Genomic DNA, 18,084 nt, shown 5'->3' on the forward strand with positions numbered 1-18,084 from the left:
CACCTCATAGTTCAGTGTGTGTGTTCTGTGTCAATATTACACTTCACAGTTCAGTGTGCATGTCTAGTGTAAGCATGGCGCCTCATGTAGGTGTCCGAGACGTGATCGATTTAATATTACACCAATCATTATAGTACTATAAATATTTCTCATGAGTAATCTAATGAGTAGCAGTAACACTACTGGATTAAGAAACAATTCAAAGCTAACCACCAATTAGAAACGGAAACCAGACAACGTTTCGATCCGTCCTGAACTAATATTATAGTAGAACGACTTGAAAATGCTGAGGAGGGTAACTCATTACGACTGTGACCTGATATAAACGTAAATAGTTCATTACTGCTGTAACTTGTTCAGCTATCAAAACTTCGTGGCTCAGTCCCTGGACCCATTATATACTTCTGTAATCTTTTGACTGCCGCCCAAGGGATGGGTATGGGGTACATAATAAAAATATTAAACTAAACTCAGGAGGGACTGAAGCATTCCTATTTTGTGTTCTATAAACTGTTTAATTTGATTAAACATAAACTCATCACCGTTATCAGTCAATTGAAGAGAAATACACTGAATTTATAAAGATTAATCTTTTTTTTATAAAAAAAGAATTTGATGAAAGTGTCATAGCGCTTAATTGTATATATAATACTATTGATGAATGTTGTTTATATTTAAATTAATAGGACTAGAGTGATTAATAAGTTACTTGGGTTATCATAGGTAATTTACACATGTTACTACGTATGTTAATTGTACTTATGTGTACTTGTACCTAAATAAAGTTACTTACGGTACAGGGAGGAGGAGGGATGGGTCTGGGACCACTATGATACCAGTGTACCCATGTCAACCTATCTGGTCGCCTTCGTGGTGTCAGACTTTGCCAGCCTCACTACTACCACTGCCAACAACCACACTGTCTTCAGAGGTAAGTACTTGCCTTGTTGTTGCTATTATTATTATTATTATTATTATTATTATATTTCTGGGTAAGGTCTATATCTGTAGATGACTCACGAAATCGTAATGACACGATTGCAAACAAACCATACCACGGGAAGATTTGAACCCGCGGTCAGAGAGTCTCAAAACTCCAGACCATCGCGTTAGCCACTGGACCAGCTAGCCACAATAAGATTCGTCCAACTAGGTATATTTCTACACCATAGGAAGGTTAGCATAGGCACCACTGTGACCAAATATACCTAGTTGGACGAATCTTATTGTGGCTAGCTGGTCCAGTGGCTAACGCGACGGTCTGGAGTTTTGAGACTCTGACCGCGGGTTCAAATCCCGCCCGTGGTATGGTTTATATCTGTAGATCATACAGCACTTTGGGAATGGGAAGTAATCAGGTTTGATCCATCAAAGAGGAGGGCGACCCTAGTGTCGTGGTTCCAGAACCCCCCTCTTCCCCAACAAACAGCATAACGGTTCTTGTATTGTTGGGTGTTGTCCTTATTATGTTGTGATGTGTTGACACTGTTTTAATCTGTTAATGCTATACTGCTGTCATATGTTACTACGAACATTTAGGGACCGTAACTGAAGGTATTTGAGTTGAAAGCTTTTTACTTAAAGAAATCTTCAACATTTCTTGGAACATTGGTAGTGAATAATTATTTAATAAAATTTATCAGTTAATTTACACATGAAAAAGACTTTAGCAGAACACAATAGCAACTGCTAATAATTTTTGTGACATTTTCCTTCTGTAGGTACAGGAATGCACAAGTTCTCGGAAATTGTAATTTAATTTAGAATTTATAAAAAAATTATAAGCGTGTATACTGGAAAACTCGAGCTTGAAGCACTAAATATATGGTAATACTCTTATGTCCGGTTACCACAGTGTTGTTTCCTATTTTTAATTACCCATTTGAATTTGCTGGGAAAGGAGGGGAGGGGGAGGATAGAGCTCTGCTCCTTGGTCCCTCCTCTTAATTTTCAATCCACTGATATTATTGATCCTAATCAGGTGTATTTATTTTTAATTCGTGTATGAGTTCACCTCAGCTGTCATTGTTCAGCTTGTTCACTTATTGTGTCAGTGTGGGCACGGGAGCCGGCGCTGCAGCAGGCTGAGTACTCCAGGCTGGTTGGACCACCCATTCTCACCCACTTCGAGGATTACTTCAACCAGTCTTATCCACTTCCCAAGCAGGATATGATCGCTATTCCTGACTTCTCTGCCGGAGCCATGGAGAACTGGGGCCTCATAACTTACAGGTAAGCACCTTCAGGTCTTTGTAAACAAACATAGCTAACTGTACACCCATTACCTGCAGTCAAAAGTACTCGTAAGCTACATATAGATCCTCTAATTATATTCATGGAGATCTAAACTCGAAGGGGTTATACAGTGTCTGGGAATGGAAGGTATTAAAGTTTGATCCAAGGATGACGGAGAGTATATCCGTAAATTCTCTGAATTAGAGCACAGAGTTGTAGCTTTCACACTCAACTGGAGGATATATATCTGTCTAACTGATCTTACTTTTCAGTTCGTTACTTGTATAAAATATTTTTTATAACCTTCTTAGGGATGAGGAGATTAAGGAACTGCAGTATTAAGAAATGCTTTATATAAATATTGAAACATCACATTATCATAAAACTAATGTTATCTATATTTAGCCACATTGTCTAAAAATTGGAAAAACACATTTTAATGTGTATTTGCCAGAACATATTCTCAATGAAATCTCCAAGCCATTTAAGCATTATAATTTAATATACAATATATCGGACATTTATCCGGTTTAATGATTAAAATAATCTCTACCAAGTTTTAGAGATGACCTTAAACATTGCTATAGTATTTAAATTCCAAATTTGATAAAAAGTCGTATTAATTCGTATATTATTGCTATGGTGGAAATAATTTCTAAGGTTGTTAAGCATGATATGAATTTTTTATTTATGAAGATGGAGAAAGTATGGAAGGTGAAGCAGGAAAGACTGTGGAAGCAAGATCACCAGAATAAAACTATGGAAAATGACTTCAGAATTTATCTGCGTTGCTTTTTCTAAATGAGCGCCTGACAACTCTTGTAATTGAATGACTTTCTTGGAGCAAAAATGAAGTTAGATCTGGTAGGCAGGGTATTAGCGGCCTTAAAACACACATTGTCTGCGGTGGCCTTTGTCAAAAGAGACCATCAAAACATCAGCCCCAGTTCACAAAACATGATGCATTTATTATAATGAATTATTTGTTTATTACATGACTTGTAACTTGCATTGTGTTAAGAGTAGTAACTGATGTTTACCCTAGGGAGACGGCAATGTTGTATGACCCCAGGGTGTCTGCAGCCTCCAACAAGCAGTATGTGGTGGCAGTGGTCGCTCACGAGCTGGCTCACCAGTGGTTCGGAAACCTCGTCACCCCGCGCTGGTGGACCGACCTCTGGCTCAACGAGGGCTTCGCTTCCTACGTTGAGTACATCGGTATCAACCATGTGAGTCTTGCTGCCAGAAAAAAAAATTGTGTGTGGAGTATCTCGTTACATAACATAGCTTTTAGAATATAGATAATTGTTTACAATGTTTGATATTAGGAGCTAGGTTACGTCCAGGCGTCGCCCACACAATGCGAATGGACGTCTTCAAATCAAATGATGCACTCACAAATACGTCACACTACCGTGGCTGCAACAATTCATAACTAATCAAGACTTGATAACAGTCCGTCTCGTTACTCTTATCAAGCTGTTGAACCGATCACAGAACGAACAGACATTCAACATTCTCCTCTGGGATTAATTTAGATGAAGACTGCGAACCAACGTTTATTGATAAACAGACCATTTAAGAAACTAGTTCTATATATATACTTGATTGTTTACGAGATTCTCATGGGTTTTGGCACAAAGTATTTGAGAAAACAGTCCCCTCAAGGGAGGTTCTTGAAGCTGGTGAGGAGCTCTTGATCTAGGAAATTGGATCTGTGCTCTGGTTCCCTGAATTGAGTCTGAATACCTTCCATCCCCCCCACATGCGCTGTATAATCCTACAGGTTTAGCGTTCCCCCATGATTATAATAATAATAATGAGAAAATAGTCGGGGACAGTGGCAAATGCTAAAGCATGCGTCATCTAATTATATATTGACTTTAAAATTGCTGTTGTGGGTTAACTTGCCCATGGTGACCATTAAAATGTTAGTGCATGTTTTATGTGAAGATTCCGAACTAAACTGTAAATTACTTTCAGTAGAGTTCTTGGGACGGCGATGATGCGAGTGTAGTCAGTGATAACTGTTATTGTATCTGCCCTCATAGTTTAGTATATTCAAATTATAACAATAACACTTAAAAAATAATTTTATTGTAAAACTTTTTTGTCACTGAGTTTGTATGGTGTGACTCATACCGTCAGTTCTAGTATTTTAGCTTGCATGTGTTTTAGAGAGTGATAGGCACATTGGTGTGTGCAGGTGGAACCCACGTGGCAAGTGATGGAACAGTTTGTGCTCAATGAAGTACAGGTGGTGTTCAGTCTGGACAGCCTCGAGTCGTCACATCCCATAAGTATACCCGTTGTACACCCTGACGAGATCAGTGAACTCTTTGACAGGATCTCCTATGCAAAAGGTGAGAAGATGTGTGATATTAATTGAGGTAATTTCTCAGAAGCAAACGAGAACAATGTTTATATTGGAAATGAATCTAATGCTGTTATATTTATATTGTCATCGAAAATTAGTGGCACTGTACCAAACCTATTTTATGTAAAAATTAGAATTTTATTATTTTCCTCTTATGAAATTAATAAATTGTTAATGTAGAGGGCTCTTTCTCGCAACAGGAGCGTCCATAATCCGCATGATGAACCACTTCCTGACGGAGGACACCTTCAGGAAGGGGCTGAGCACCTACCTTGATGCCTTGTAAGTTTCATTGACCTCTGATAGTCTCAGCTTTACACTCTCTCCAACAGACAAAATGATAGCGCTTGTGTTGTTGATGTAATGTTTTGTTTTGATGCAGCAAGTATGGGAACGCTGAACAAGATGATCTGTGGGAACACCTTACACAGGCGGCTCACCAGGACGGCACGTTACCCCTCGATCTCACTGTCAAGACCATCATGGACACCTGGACCTTGCAGATGGGTTATCCTGTCATCACAGTGGAGAGAAGTCCAGACGGTACCTCCGCTTCTGTCTCTCAGGTGAGGTAACCAGGTGTGAGTGACAGTGCCTCTTCCATTTTTCTTTTGGTAAGATAATTAGATATTACTATGAGGTGACATAATGAGTGACACCATGGGAAGACGGATACCGCTTATTTTCACTCAACATGGGTGGAATTGTTTCCTCAGGCAGGCGTGATAATCGTACAATAATGGATCCTTTTTTTTTGGGGGGGGAGGGGTCCTTAAACCTGCCCTTAATGATTATCGACATGCAACTATTCTGTTTATTCTCAAATAATTGTAGTTTCCCTTCTTTTTTTTTGCTTTTCTTTTCTTAGTCTTGTTGCGGTTTGTGTTGGTCAGTAAACGCCAGAATTCTGTGCTAGTAAACTGCAGCTGTAGGTAACTAGGGCGCGTCCTGTCCTTAAGTAAATTGCACGTGTCCCGAAGAAGAAAACATGCACTTTTTTTTTTTTAATTTTAGCGTTTCGGTTTTTGATAATGTAAATTGTATTTTAATGTTACATTGACATTGTTATGGTTCTCTTGCACTTACAGGAGCGGTTCCTCTTAGTTAAGGAAGGTGACTTTAAGTCTTCCGAGGAGTATAAGTGGTGGGTGCCACTGACCTACACAGGTGGAGACGATTCCAACTTTAACGAGACTCGGGCCAAGGTCTGGATGAAGGATACGGAGACACTCATCACCATCCAGTCCCTGCCCACCAAGGACCACTGGGTCATCTTCAACCTGCAGGAGACGGGTTACTACAGAGTTAACTACGACAACCACAACTGGAACTTGCTCATCCAACAACTGCTAACAGACCACACGGTCATCGCTACCATCAACAGAGCTCAAATCATCGACGACGCCATGAACCTTGCTCGAGCAGGTGGGTGAGTCCTGGTTCTAGTTAGACACTGGTAATAACTCACCCCCCTCCACGGACACGCACATACACATACACACACATCACTGAGGTCCGGAGCTAATGTGAAAGAATATGATCATAGAAATACATAAAGATTGGAGCCCCGACTTCCCCGTTAGTATTTTTATGGCAAACGCAAAACCACACATATTCACGACACTGTTCACCGTGTAAGTCAAGCCCATATTGGAGTACGCAGCACCAGTATGGAGCCTACACCTGGTCAAGCACCTCAAGAAATTGGAGATAGTGCAGGGGTTTGCAACACGACTAGTCCCAGGCTAAGGTGTATGTCCTATGAGGAGAGGTTAAGAAACCTCTGCCTGATGGTACGGTAGACAGGAGGACGAGGGGAAAATATGATAACGACAGAAAATACTGAGAGGAATTGTTAAGGTGAACTGGGACAGTATGCTTCAGAGATGGGGAAATAGGAACAAGAGGGCACAGCTGGAAATTGAAAACTCAGATCGTTCAAGACTGTACACCGTGTATGTCAGGCCCATACTGGAGTATGCAACACCAGTTTGGAACCCACACCTGGTCAAGCATGTCAAGAAATTAGAGAAAGTGCAAATGTTTGCAACAAGGCTAGTTCCAGAGCAAAGGGTTAAAAGAAATCGGCCTGACGACACTGGAGGACAGGAGGGATAGGGGAGACATGATAACGACATACAGAATACTGCGAGGAATTGAAAAGGTGGAGAGACAGGATGTTCCAGAGATGGGACGCAGAAGCAAGGGGTCACAATTGGAAGTTGAAGACTCAGATGAGTCAGAGATATTAGGAAGTATTGCTTTAGTCATAGAGCTGTCAGGAAGTGGGAAGAGGGTCAACGTCCCCGCGGCCCGGTCTGTGACCCGGCCAGGAACCATACATAGTTTTAAGACAAAATATGATAAAGCTCATGGAGCAGGGAGAGGTCCTAGTAGCGATCAGTGTAGAGGCGGGGCCAGGAGATATGTCTCGACCCCTGCAACCACAAATGAGTACACATACAGGCTAGGAGAGTGAATCTTTTGGGCCAGGCGCTACATCCACATACAGATGAGTAAGTATAGGTGAGTGCACTGTGCACATAGTGAAGACACAGTACAGGTGAGTGCACTGTGCACATGGTGAAGGCACAGTACAGGTGAGTGCACTGTGCACATGGGAAAGGCACAGTACAGGTGAGTGCACTGTGCACGTGGTGAAGGCACAGTACAGGTGAGTGCACTGTGCACATGGTGAAGGCACAGTACAGGTGAGTGCACTGTGCACATGGTGAAGGCACAGTACAGGTGAGTGCACTGTGCACATGGTGAAGGCACAGTACAGGTGAGTGCACTGTGCACATGGTGAAGGCACAGTACAGGTGAGTGCACTGTGCACATGGTGAAGGCACAGTACAGGTGAGTGCACTGTGCACATGGTGAAGGAACAGTACAGGTGAGTGCACTGTGCACATGGTGAAGGAACAGTACAGGTGAGTGCACTATGCACATGGTGAAGGCACAGTACAGGTGAGTGCACTGTGCACATGGTGAAGGCACAGTACAGGTGAGTGCACTGTGCACATGGTGAAGGCACAGTACAGGTGAGTGCAGTGTGCACATGGTGAAGGCACAGTACAGGTGAGTGTAGTGAGCACATGGTGAAGGCACAGTACAGGTGAGTGCACTGTGCACATGAAGGCACAGTACAGGTGAGTGCACTGTGCACATGGTGAAGGCACAGTACAGGTTAGTGCAGTGTGCACATGGTGAAGGCACAGTACAGGTGAGTGTAGTGAGCACATGGTGAAGGCACAGTACAGGTGAGTGCACTGTGCACATGAAGGCACAGTACAGGTGAGTGCACTGTGCACATGGTGAAGGCACAGTACAGGTGAGTGCAGTGTGCACATGGTCAAGGCACAGTGCAGGTGAGTGCAGTGTGCACATGGTGAAGGCACAGTACAGGTGAGTGCACTGTGCACATGGTGAAGGCACAGTACAGGTGAGTGCACTGTGCACATGGTGAAGGCACAGTACAGGTGAGTGCAGTGTGCACATGGTCAAGGCACAGTGCAGGTGAGTGCAGTGTGCACATGGTGAAGGCACAGTACAGGTGAGTGCAGTGTGCACATGGTGAAGGCACAGTACAGGTGAGTGCACTGTGCACATGGTGAAGGCACAGTACAGGTGAGTGCAGTGTGCACATTGTGAAGGCACAGTACAGGTGAGTGCAGTGTGCACATGGTGAAGGCACAGTACAGGTGAGTGCAGTGTGCACATGGTGAAGGCACAGTACAGGTGAGTGCACTGTGCACATGGTGAAGGCACAGTACAGGTGAGTGCACTGTGCACATGGTGAGGGCACAGTACAGGTGAGTGCACTGTGCACATAGTGAAGGGACAGTACAGGTCGTTCTTAGTCACTATGGCGCTCATCACTCTCCGGCCCTCGTATATTCTGTTAAAATATTCATATTAATGAACATTATTCTGGCAGTGGAAGCATCACGAGCAGACATTATGGTGGACAACAGCCAGTCACCGGTTGCTATGATCAATTATGTCTGCATTTTTATAGCTCTTCATAATGGTCTGGCTTCTCAATCAATGGTCCCCCACTCAGAGGGAGAGGGAGGAAGCAAGGGGGGATAATACTGAAGTAGGAATATGCAATAACGTTAAGTAGAAACATTCTTATTATAAGTAATATGACTCAGCACAGTAGTAAACCTTTTACACAATGCTACGTAAAGTTTTTGTAGGAAATTAATGAAAATGTTTTATTTGTTACCTTTCTTATCATAGAGAAAATGGTCTTAACCTCTTCGGATTATTGTTGTGTGTGTGTGTGTGTGTGTTGGGGGACTGTGGTGTGTGGGGGGACTGTGATGTGTGGGGGGACTGTGATGTGTGGGGGTCGGGGAAGTGACAGGAGTGTGTTATATTCACAGGGAAGCGATAAATCTGTCAACGTCATACAGCACCACCTTTTTTTGGGAGAGGATGAGGAAGTGGCGGACCTACATTTTTGGGGCCCTGAAGCTTGAACTGTTATGGGGGCCCCTTCTCATACAGAAGACCCAAAATTTTTAAGCTATGCGGATTAAAGTGACTTCTGGGGCCCCCTTCGGGATTAGGGGCCCCTTAAGCTTAAACTTCATTAATTTCATGGTAGATCCACATCTGGTTGGGGGTAGTCAGGTTTGACCCGATGGAAGAAAGTTTCAGTACCTTGGATCAAGAGTCATTCATCAGCTTCAAGGCATCCCTCGTCCCTTTCGCTTGAAGGAAGGAGAACATTGTGTCTAAGAACACGTCGAGACATCCTACTTACCAACCTTCAGTTTTTTCGAGGTCATTTTTACTTGTATAGGCTATAATTAAATGGCATAATCTATATATAAATCCAAGCAATGTTGAATAAACCTGTATATTAATGGAGAACAATGCAGTTCTAATTTCATTATTACCCCATTCTGTAAACCATTGTAATTATTAATGACCTAAAGTATAATGTTAGCTTTTATATACTATGAAAGAGAAGTCTAGGCTCGAACTGTAATTAAAACTGATAATATCTTCTCAAACTAATCTTTATTTTATTTCTCTGTGATCTGTTTCATACGTTATTCATTATAGTATATATTCCTGACCTGCCTTCTATGTACCTTATATATATATATATATATATATATATATATATATATATATATATATATATATATATATATATATATATATATATATATATATCCCTTAAGTTGTCATCAGTCGGCTGAAATGTTAAATTTTTCCCTAAACAAAACATAATTTGCAATCATTTTTATCATTAAACACCTACGCTCTGTATTGCTTTCTATCATAAACCCTAAAACACATACGTACTCTAAACAAATTAGGTGTAAACTTAAACACATGCATCCGACGCTACATAATTTTAAGGTCTACTCTTATCCATTTAACATAATCCCAGATCTACCCTAAAATACACAATCTATCCAAATTATCTTAATGTACTTATCTGCAGTACAAATGGTAGCGTAACGCCCCTGGCCCTCCTCGTGCAGATCAGGTGGCTTATGACACGGCTCTGGAGGTGTACAACTACCTGGGTCAGGAGACTGAGTATGTGCCCTGGGCCACCGCTATCAACAACCTGGCCTACCTTAAGGACATGTTCTCTCGTACTGGAGGTTATGGAGCGCTCAAGGTAAGGAGAATGTCTTGTACAAATAAGCCGCACATAGGAAAATGAAACTTAATGCAACGTTTCGGTCCGAATTGGGCCATCAGTTAGTCATACAAGCGCGAGGGGAAGGGAGCCAGTATTTATACAAGGGGGCTGGGCCGGGAGCAGAATGAGAGAAGGTAGTAGTATAATGGTAGTGGTGGTGGTTTTAGTAACAATTGGGGATGCAATTAACTCATGGTAATGATGTTCATAGTGGTTATTTGGTGAGGTCACATGTTCTTTGCTGTTTTTATGGCTGTATGGAATTCAGGGTAGAAAAAAAAAATCCCGAACCTGGGTATTATGGAACACACAAGGTTGGTTACAGAAGCAAAGTTCCTTTCAAAGTCATCGAGTGTCATGGAAAGTTTCAATGTAAAAATAATTATTTCTATCTAGCTTCAGCAAGGCTGCATTGCTACGTAGGTGAGAATGTTTTAAGTACTTCCCTCGAGGGAGGTTCCTTGGTTCTGGTGAGTGGCTCTTGATCTAAGGAATTGGACAAATGTTCCAAATTCCTGAAGTCTGAATGCCTTCCATTCCCCAGGCGATGTATGACGCCAACGGATTTAGCGCTTCCCCATGAAAGTAATAATAATGCTCCAAGTATTGCTGACAGTTTGGTGTTAAGTGGCCTGTTGGCAATACTAAAGAAAAGTGCATATAACAGAAGCTGTTATTAGGAGACAGTTTCTGACTTTATGAAGAACTTAATGCATCGAAAATTTGTCCCAGTAACAGCTTTCTTAACTATTGGCTACAACTTTTTTTATTTTTTTTTTTGCCTGTTCTAATTAAAACTGCGAGACATATTTCTCCATAATTTCTCATACATTCACATCATTAAAGCTGTAATTATCAGACTAGTGACAGCAGCACACATTACCTACTGAGCCAGCGCTTCCTCGTTGTGTTCCCCGGGGAAATTAAACAAGAAAACGTCTTCGGTAATACGGGAAATGTTATTTTTTACATAATTTTATATGTGGACTGCAAGTAAATTCGATTGTTGAAAGATGACTCGGGAAGATGACAGATTTTCCAAATAGTGAAGGAATTGCCACTTAGGCCAACACTAGGATATATATACTAGAAGGCCAAGACTAGGACGTATGTACTAGAACGTTTGTGTCAAGAAACATTGATCACTTATAACATACAATGGTCAAGAATAATAATAGTATATGTAGGCATAAGAATGGGATACTTAACAACCAGTGCCCTAACTTATGGAGTGAGGTAAATGTTCTAGTGTTTGCTCAAGCGTCTTTCTTAAATCTCTTCAGACTGTGCATGATTGACTTTCCTTCCCCCATTCTGCCGGCCCCTAGGTATTGTGTGATCCTATAAGTTGTTAGCGCTCCCAAATAAATTTAATAACTCTTGGTGTTACGAAGAGTGTTGTTTTGTGACAGAACTACCTGCTGGATATACTGGTGCCACTCTACAACATGCTGGGCTTCATCGACAGTCAGAGTGATCCACTGCTCGACCAGTATAAGCGACAGAAGGCGCTCACCTGGGCCTGTGAACTGGAACACCAAGACTGTCTTCAGAATGCTGCTGCCATCTACGCCCACTGGATGAACAACCCTGATAATAGCAGGTACGTCCACTAGATGAACAAACTTGATAACATCAGGTACATCCCGTGGATGAACAAATCTGATTAAGTTGGTGCAAAAACAATTATTGACGCGGGTACCTGATCCTAATTATCATTATCAGACAATTTTCCTTTCTAATATAAGGTGAGGCTAGCGTGTTTGAACACACCATTCTCTCCACTTTATCCCTTGTGGCCCAAAGTGTACACAAATAACCCTGAGACTCTACTGCACCCTTGCACAATATATTATTATTTATAAGTGCCCCATGTCAGAAGAGAGCATATTTCTTTAGAGCAGGTGATGTAAACCACATTTTTCTTTGTGTCAGTATCATCTCGCCCAACCTCAAGTCGACGGTGTACTGCCACGCCATCAGTGTGGGAGGGGAGAAGGAGTGGAACTTTGCGTGGAACAAGTACCTGAAGAGTAATGTCGGTTCAGAGAAGATCCGCCTCCTGTCTGCCATGGGCTGCACCAAGCAAGTCTGGATACTGTCAAGGTAAGTGTACCAAGCACTTGTTAGCACGGGAGGGAGAGGACGGAAAGAGGATAACGGGGAGGGATGAGATATGAGAAAGGGAGGGAGAAAATAAAATGGGTAAAGACGAATGAAAATAGGGAAAAGGGTTATAGTTGTAGCTGAATAACATGCATCACTAGACCTGGTCACCAGTCCTCAAAATTCACCTTTTCAGTATAATTATAAAAAAAATATATACATTGGTGAAGGAACTTCACGTATCTCGAGAAAACTTAGGAAGAATAGCACCAGAGCTTTCGTAGTGTAACAAGACCATCATTGTGTGTGTGTGTGTGTGTGTGTGTGCGCCATGAAACGTAGTAAGAGAAGTGTGTTGTGTAGTTTTTTTTTTTCTGGGAAGAGCGAGAGGTAATCGAGACTGTGATCCGTTAATGGTTGTGGGCGTTCAGGTGTGGGACCGGAGGTACCACACCTGAACGTGCAGATCGCCTGCACGTCCAGAGACGTGCAGGCGATCTGCAAATCGTCGCACTGTAGAGGGAGAAGTCGGAAGCATGATCAAAGACGTGCGGATATCAGAGGTATCAAGAGTGAGGCGGAACCACGGCACCAGAGGCAAGCAAAGAAATGTTACCTGCAGAAGGTACCGGGGTATTAGGTCCGAAGAATGGGCTAATAACGAGGCAGTCGTGAGAAGGCGCCATAGCAGACAGAGGGCCGGGAGGAGGAGTTCCATGGACCTGAGACTCCATGGTAAGGTTACTTATTTTTCGAAAAAGGAGGAGGGGGGAACGTGGAGGAGTAGCTCCTAGGAGGAATGAAAGGGATCGTAAATCCCTCTTCGTGTCCAGGAGAGCCGGTAAACCGGCAATCCAGGTTAGCAACCTCGCATCCACCGAGCCACCTCGGCAGACAAGAGAGGGCAATGGGAAACCCATGAGGCATACTTCCTTCAACCACCACCTCCCGGAACCGACAGGCAGCCTCCAGAGGTACACCTGTCATGTGAAAGACAGCATAAGCCACCCCCTCCCGGGACTCCGGAGGGGGATTGGGACATCCCCAGATCATCCAGATTCCACGGCAGCCTACACTACCAAGGACCTCAATGGAATGGGACGGACAATGACACCCATTACCCAACCTAGGAGCTAGAAATCCCGAGGGGAGGACCCCAAAGGCCAAAAACAAGAAAGGGAGAGTGGAGAGGTGGGGAAAAAATGGATGGGAAAGATGGAGCAGAAAAGGGAGGCATGGGGGGTATTTAGGTTCAGCGGGAGGAAGAAAACCGAGAGGTCCAGTTCCTCAGATCAAACTTCTCTTCGCCACTACTAGGAGCTCCCCCCTTCTTGAAGATGAGAGGGGCTGAAACCCTGAAATAAGAGGCAATATAGAGGTTTTTGATTGCGGGGTAGTCTAAGAGCTTGTTTAATGCCTTTGGACTTAGGGCTGGTTTATAGCAATAGTAAAGAAATAAGAGTGTGCTCTTTCCTCAGGTACCTGGAGATAGCCTTCAGTCCAGACAGCGGCATCAGGAAACAGGACGCCTTCAGAGTGTTCGGTGCCGTGGCTGCCAACGAGGTGGGGAGGCCTTTGGCCTGGACCTTCCTGCAGGATCAGTGGGACACTATCTTTGAGTTGTGAGTACTATACAAAAATGATGGCCTAAGCTTAGATAGTGGGGAAGATACAGTTTACAAAGAAATTTTTATTGCGACGTTTCATCCAGGACTGAGAATAACTCAGTTAACCCACACTGTGAAGAGGTATATTCGACGTTTCAATCCGTCCTGGACTGTTGCAAAGTCTCGTCTGTCTCACGTGACTTTGATCCAACATGGATCAAAAGGTCGTTTAAAGTTTGTTCAAAATATGCGATAGTTGTGAAAGTATTGTTCAAGTTTTTTTTTTCCTAACACAAACTATTGGTGTCCCATCAAATGTTGAGTGATAGCGCGAGTTTCTGACATGACTGACACACTTCTATTTTACAGCTATGGAAAGGCCAAGTCCAGGTTGATAAAGTCCGCCACCAGCTCCTTCAACAGCGTCCAGCAGCTTAAGGAGGTGAACTCATCACTACTTAATGTTTGCACTTTTAGCAAGCGAAGTCAATTTCCTAAAGAAAAAAAAAGATCAGGGGCTAATGTTTCAAATGTTTACTTAAATGAAAATATGTAACTTGAAAAAGAAGTATTTTATCCGCTAAATGATCTGAAGTGGTCGTCTTACTCGACCCATCCTGCTGTCATTGTTAAATAGGTAATCTTGTCACAAATATCACTATCAGGTTTTCCTGATAAATAAACTAAAAAAAATGTTCACTATTAAAAGACTGATTATATTTTTACCATTACAGCATTATCATAATTTTCACGTACATCAGGACTATTATAAATTAAGTGCAGACTTTCTCTAAGTTTCAAATATGTCGGTACTATCTCTATCATATAGATTATTAATACATTTAAGGGGGAACGACAAACCAGTAGGAGTTATGTAGTGTTTAGAGAATGAGAGACAAACATTCGATCCAAGATACGGGATGGTAGCTCCAGTTCTTTGGCTCAAGATGCTTCGCCGGCACCTTATTTGCTCCCTTGAGAGGCGAGTGATAGAAATATGCTAGCTCATCCTCATAGTTTAGTTGATGGGTAACTAATTCTTCAACCTATAGTATTCTAGGGAATTTAAACAATGTGTAGGTGAGTCCGATGATAATGAGTAGTGAGAATAGTGATAGGTAATTCACACTAGGCGAGTGCCTGAAAGCTGATGAAGGTTCTTGGTCAAAGGAACAGGAGCTACTCTTCCATACTTACCTCCCATTAATAAGATGATGTATAACCCTGGAGAGTTTAGCACTTCCCCGTGAATATAATAAATTAGGTAACCAGGAAGTACTACGGTGTAGACATGTAAGATTATAATGAACTAAATGTTCAAGTAGGAGAGTTAGATGATAGCTAACTAGGCATCTGAACAAGTTTAGTATTAGTTTAGTGATCATTTGCATGACTAACTCACCCACTTGTCTGCAGCTACGCTTGTTCCGTCGAGAACACTTGCAAGATTTGGAGTCAGTGTCCAGGTCAGTTCAGCAGGTGATAGAGCGCACCAAGATCAACATAGCCTGGATGACCAGCAACTACCAGGTGATCGTAAATTGGCTTCATAAGAACGGCTACTCCACAAAGCTCAGCAATGCTTAGACGTGAACTAGTGAACGTGTTGCTCATCTACTCGTACGAACGCGAAGGAGGGAACTACTTAATTACTTCCTTTACCGAAGTGTCCAGGAGAGTTTTAAGTTGCTGAAAAGTTCACCGGGACGCAGGTGAACTCTGAGAGGCTCAGCAATTCTGCTGACCATATATAAAAGCATCAGGTTGCACACACAAATGCGTTCAGCTTCCAGATTCTCTCCTGCAGTATACATTTTGTAATATATTCATTTATGTTTACCGGACCTCAAAATTATGGATTAAAAGTTAAATATTTGTGTATATCAGCTAAAATATTTTTAAAATAACCTCTAAATTTGCAAAATATCAATATTTGAGACCTATATTTTCCAGATGTTTTGGCTACTACTATAGTCTTAAAGATGAACCGTAAGGGATCTGATCAGGTGTGAAACAAATATTCAGATACTCTGAAGTCTCCCAAGATAATGCAAATGCTTAAAAATGGACCCTTTCAGAACTACTAAAATCCTAGTCAATTTAAGGTCTTTCAGACTATACTTTCCTAAGGGTACTAAATTATTCCAGTTGCTTTTAGAAGAAGCGTATTTTTTTTAGTGCATTTGGGTTATAACCTGGAAAGATCCAGGGTTTAAGCTTTAAAGTAAAAAGCGCCAAGAGTCTTAAGAATATAAAGAAGAAATATTGAGTCATAGACTATATTTTAAAACTCTTGCTCTAGATATTGTGATAAGCGGTGGCTCCTGGCATGGGCACCATCTTGAGGACCCAAAACTTAGCAAGTTCTTGGCTCTGAAGTACTGGGACTATTAAGGCTTTTAAAGTAAGTGCAGTGTCGTGAAGATTAAAATTAATTCTTACAGCCGTTGATCTTTGGTCATGGAGACACTCTTAGGATCATGATTCTAAAGAGATTGATTATGATAATATAATTAAGTAGATTGATAATAGTAGATCTTAAAGCTTGCAGTTCACATACTAGTAGGCCTTTAATAAATCAGTGTTGATGATAGTACGCTCTAGATTTGAAATTCCAGAAAATAGTAGGTCCTTTATCTTAGTTCTTTTGACAGTAGGCCGGACATTGCATTACAGTAGTGATGTGAACTTGAAGAGCCGGTAAGAGCAAGTCCATGATCTAGAAGTTCAGATAGGAGACCCTCAGTTCCGGAATCTAGTAATGAGGAGAGACTGGAAGTACTGATAACAATAGGCCAATTATCTTTAATGTCCTACCGTTAATCGGAATTAATCTCGAAATCCAGATAAAACGTCCCCCGAAGTTGAGAGCTATAGTAAAAATTAATTTCAAAACCATAACCCCGCAGTTTCAGTAGCCTTTAAAGATGTGATCTCTTGTTTTAAGAGCCTTATCGGCATGACCTCTGTTTCAATAACTTAAGAAAAATGACTTCCAGACAGCCTTAGGCTCTTAATACTGACGTATAGAAATAAAATTTATGATACAGAAACCCTTAATTTAGAAGTAAAATGACTGTCCATGATCTTTCAGTAAATGACAATTTACTTTACCCCTTTAATTAATGATAAGTCCTACAGCTTCACTAAATCATTCAGATTGTTATAGTCTGTTCTTAATTGACAAACTTTACGTTCTTTATTTTGAACAGACAATAGTGTCATCCCTTTAAACTGAGCCATCATAACGTTTATGCACTCAGAAATCTACATATGCCTAATTTACTTGATCTATGATTTAGAAATTTAAATATTCTTTACATTAATGATAATCAAGACTGGTGGTGTGGTGTCTAGATGAAATATAGCCTCGATTCTCTCGACTTGATAAGCTGTAACATACGAAACTAATCTGATAACTGAGTCACTCTGGTCTTTGGGCTGTTGAATCTCATTTATCCTCCAGTCTCAGACTCGGCATCCTATGACAGAGTTATTTTAGTTTACTGTTTATACGCATTATGAATACTCTAGTAAAGATCCAATGAGTGAGTTATATATTTCACGTATTTGTTAATTTGATAAATATCTTTCATATTTGCATAAATCAGTGCTAGGATAGGAAGTCTGGTACAGAGAACTGGCATACCTTCTGCAATAAAGATGAGATTTACCTAGTCTGTTGCAGATGAAATTAGCTAGTTTTAGTTTATATAAAGTATTTTAATTTTACAAATATACCAATTACAACCTTGCATACTTTTGAATAACCATTTATATAAATTTTCCCATTATTATTATTATTATTATTATTATTATTATTATTATAAGAGCTAAACCTGAAAAGGTCATGCAACTCTGACAAATAACAACCAAAACACTGATTACCTAATTATTCACTAGATAGGAATAAAAGATGTTAATTAAAAATAATTGAATCATGGGGAAAACTGTCAAGCAATCGGATAAGAGACAATAGCCAGACAAAGCTGTACTAGACAGCGCCTCTATGTGCGAGATGATATATATATATATATATATATATATATATATATATATATATATATATATATATATATATA

The 18,084-nt window shown here is 41.2% G+C and overlaps 1 protein-coding gene across 4 annotated transcripts in view; it reads left to right on the plus strand.

The window, feature by feature from the left end:
* The window catches only part of LOC128701585 (aminopeptidase N), a 76,215-nt gene extending 58,459 nt beyond the window's left edge, over positions 1 to 17,756 (plus strand). For all 4 annotated transcript variants that reach the window (XM_070101630.1, XM_070101629.1, XM_070101631.1 and 1 more), the window contains 13 exons: positions 801 to 931; positions 2,055 to 2,232; positions 3,281 to 3,464; positions 4,442 to 4,598; positions 4,813 to 4,894; positions 4,995 to 5,178; positions 5,701 to 6,037; positions 10,123 to 10,265; positions 11,702 to 11,892; positions 12,225 to 12,395; positions 13,874 to 14,017; positions 14,372 to 14,444; positions 15,419 to 17,756. In XM_070101630.1, the coding sequence (XP_069957731.1) occupies positions 801 to 931; positions 2,055 to 2,232; positions 3,281 to 3,464; positions 4,442 to 4,598; positions 4,813 to 4,894; positions 4,995 to 5,178; positions 5,701 to 6,037; positions 10,123 to 10,265; positions 11,702 to 11,892; positions 12,225 to 12,395; positions 13,874 to 14,017; positions 14,372 to 14,444; positions 15,419 to 15,589 (2,146 nt within the window). In that variant the 3' untranslated portion in view covers positions 15,590 to 17,756. The remainder of the gene's footprint in view (positions 1 to 800; positions 932 to 2,054; positions 2,233 to 3,280; positions 3,465 to 4,441; positions 4,599 to 4,812; positions 4,895 to 4,994; positions 5,179 to 5,700; positions 6,038 to 10,122; positions 10,266 to 11,701; positions 11,893 to 12,224; positions 12,396 to 13,873; positions 14,018 to 14,371; positions 14,445 to 15,418) is intronic.
* Positions 17,757 to 18,084: the final 328 nt, after the last annotated feature.

The sequence above is a fragment of the Cherax quadricarinatus genome, chromosome 78, assembly GCF_038502225.1.
Source record: "Cherax quadricarinatus isolate ZL_2023a chromosome 78, ASM3850222v1, whole genome shotgun sequence".
NCBI lineage: Eukaryota > Metazoa > Arthropoda > Malacostraca > Decapoda > Parastacidae > Cherax > Cherax quadricarinatus.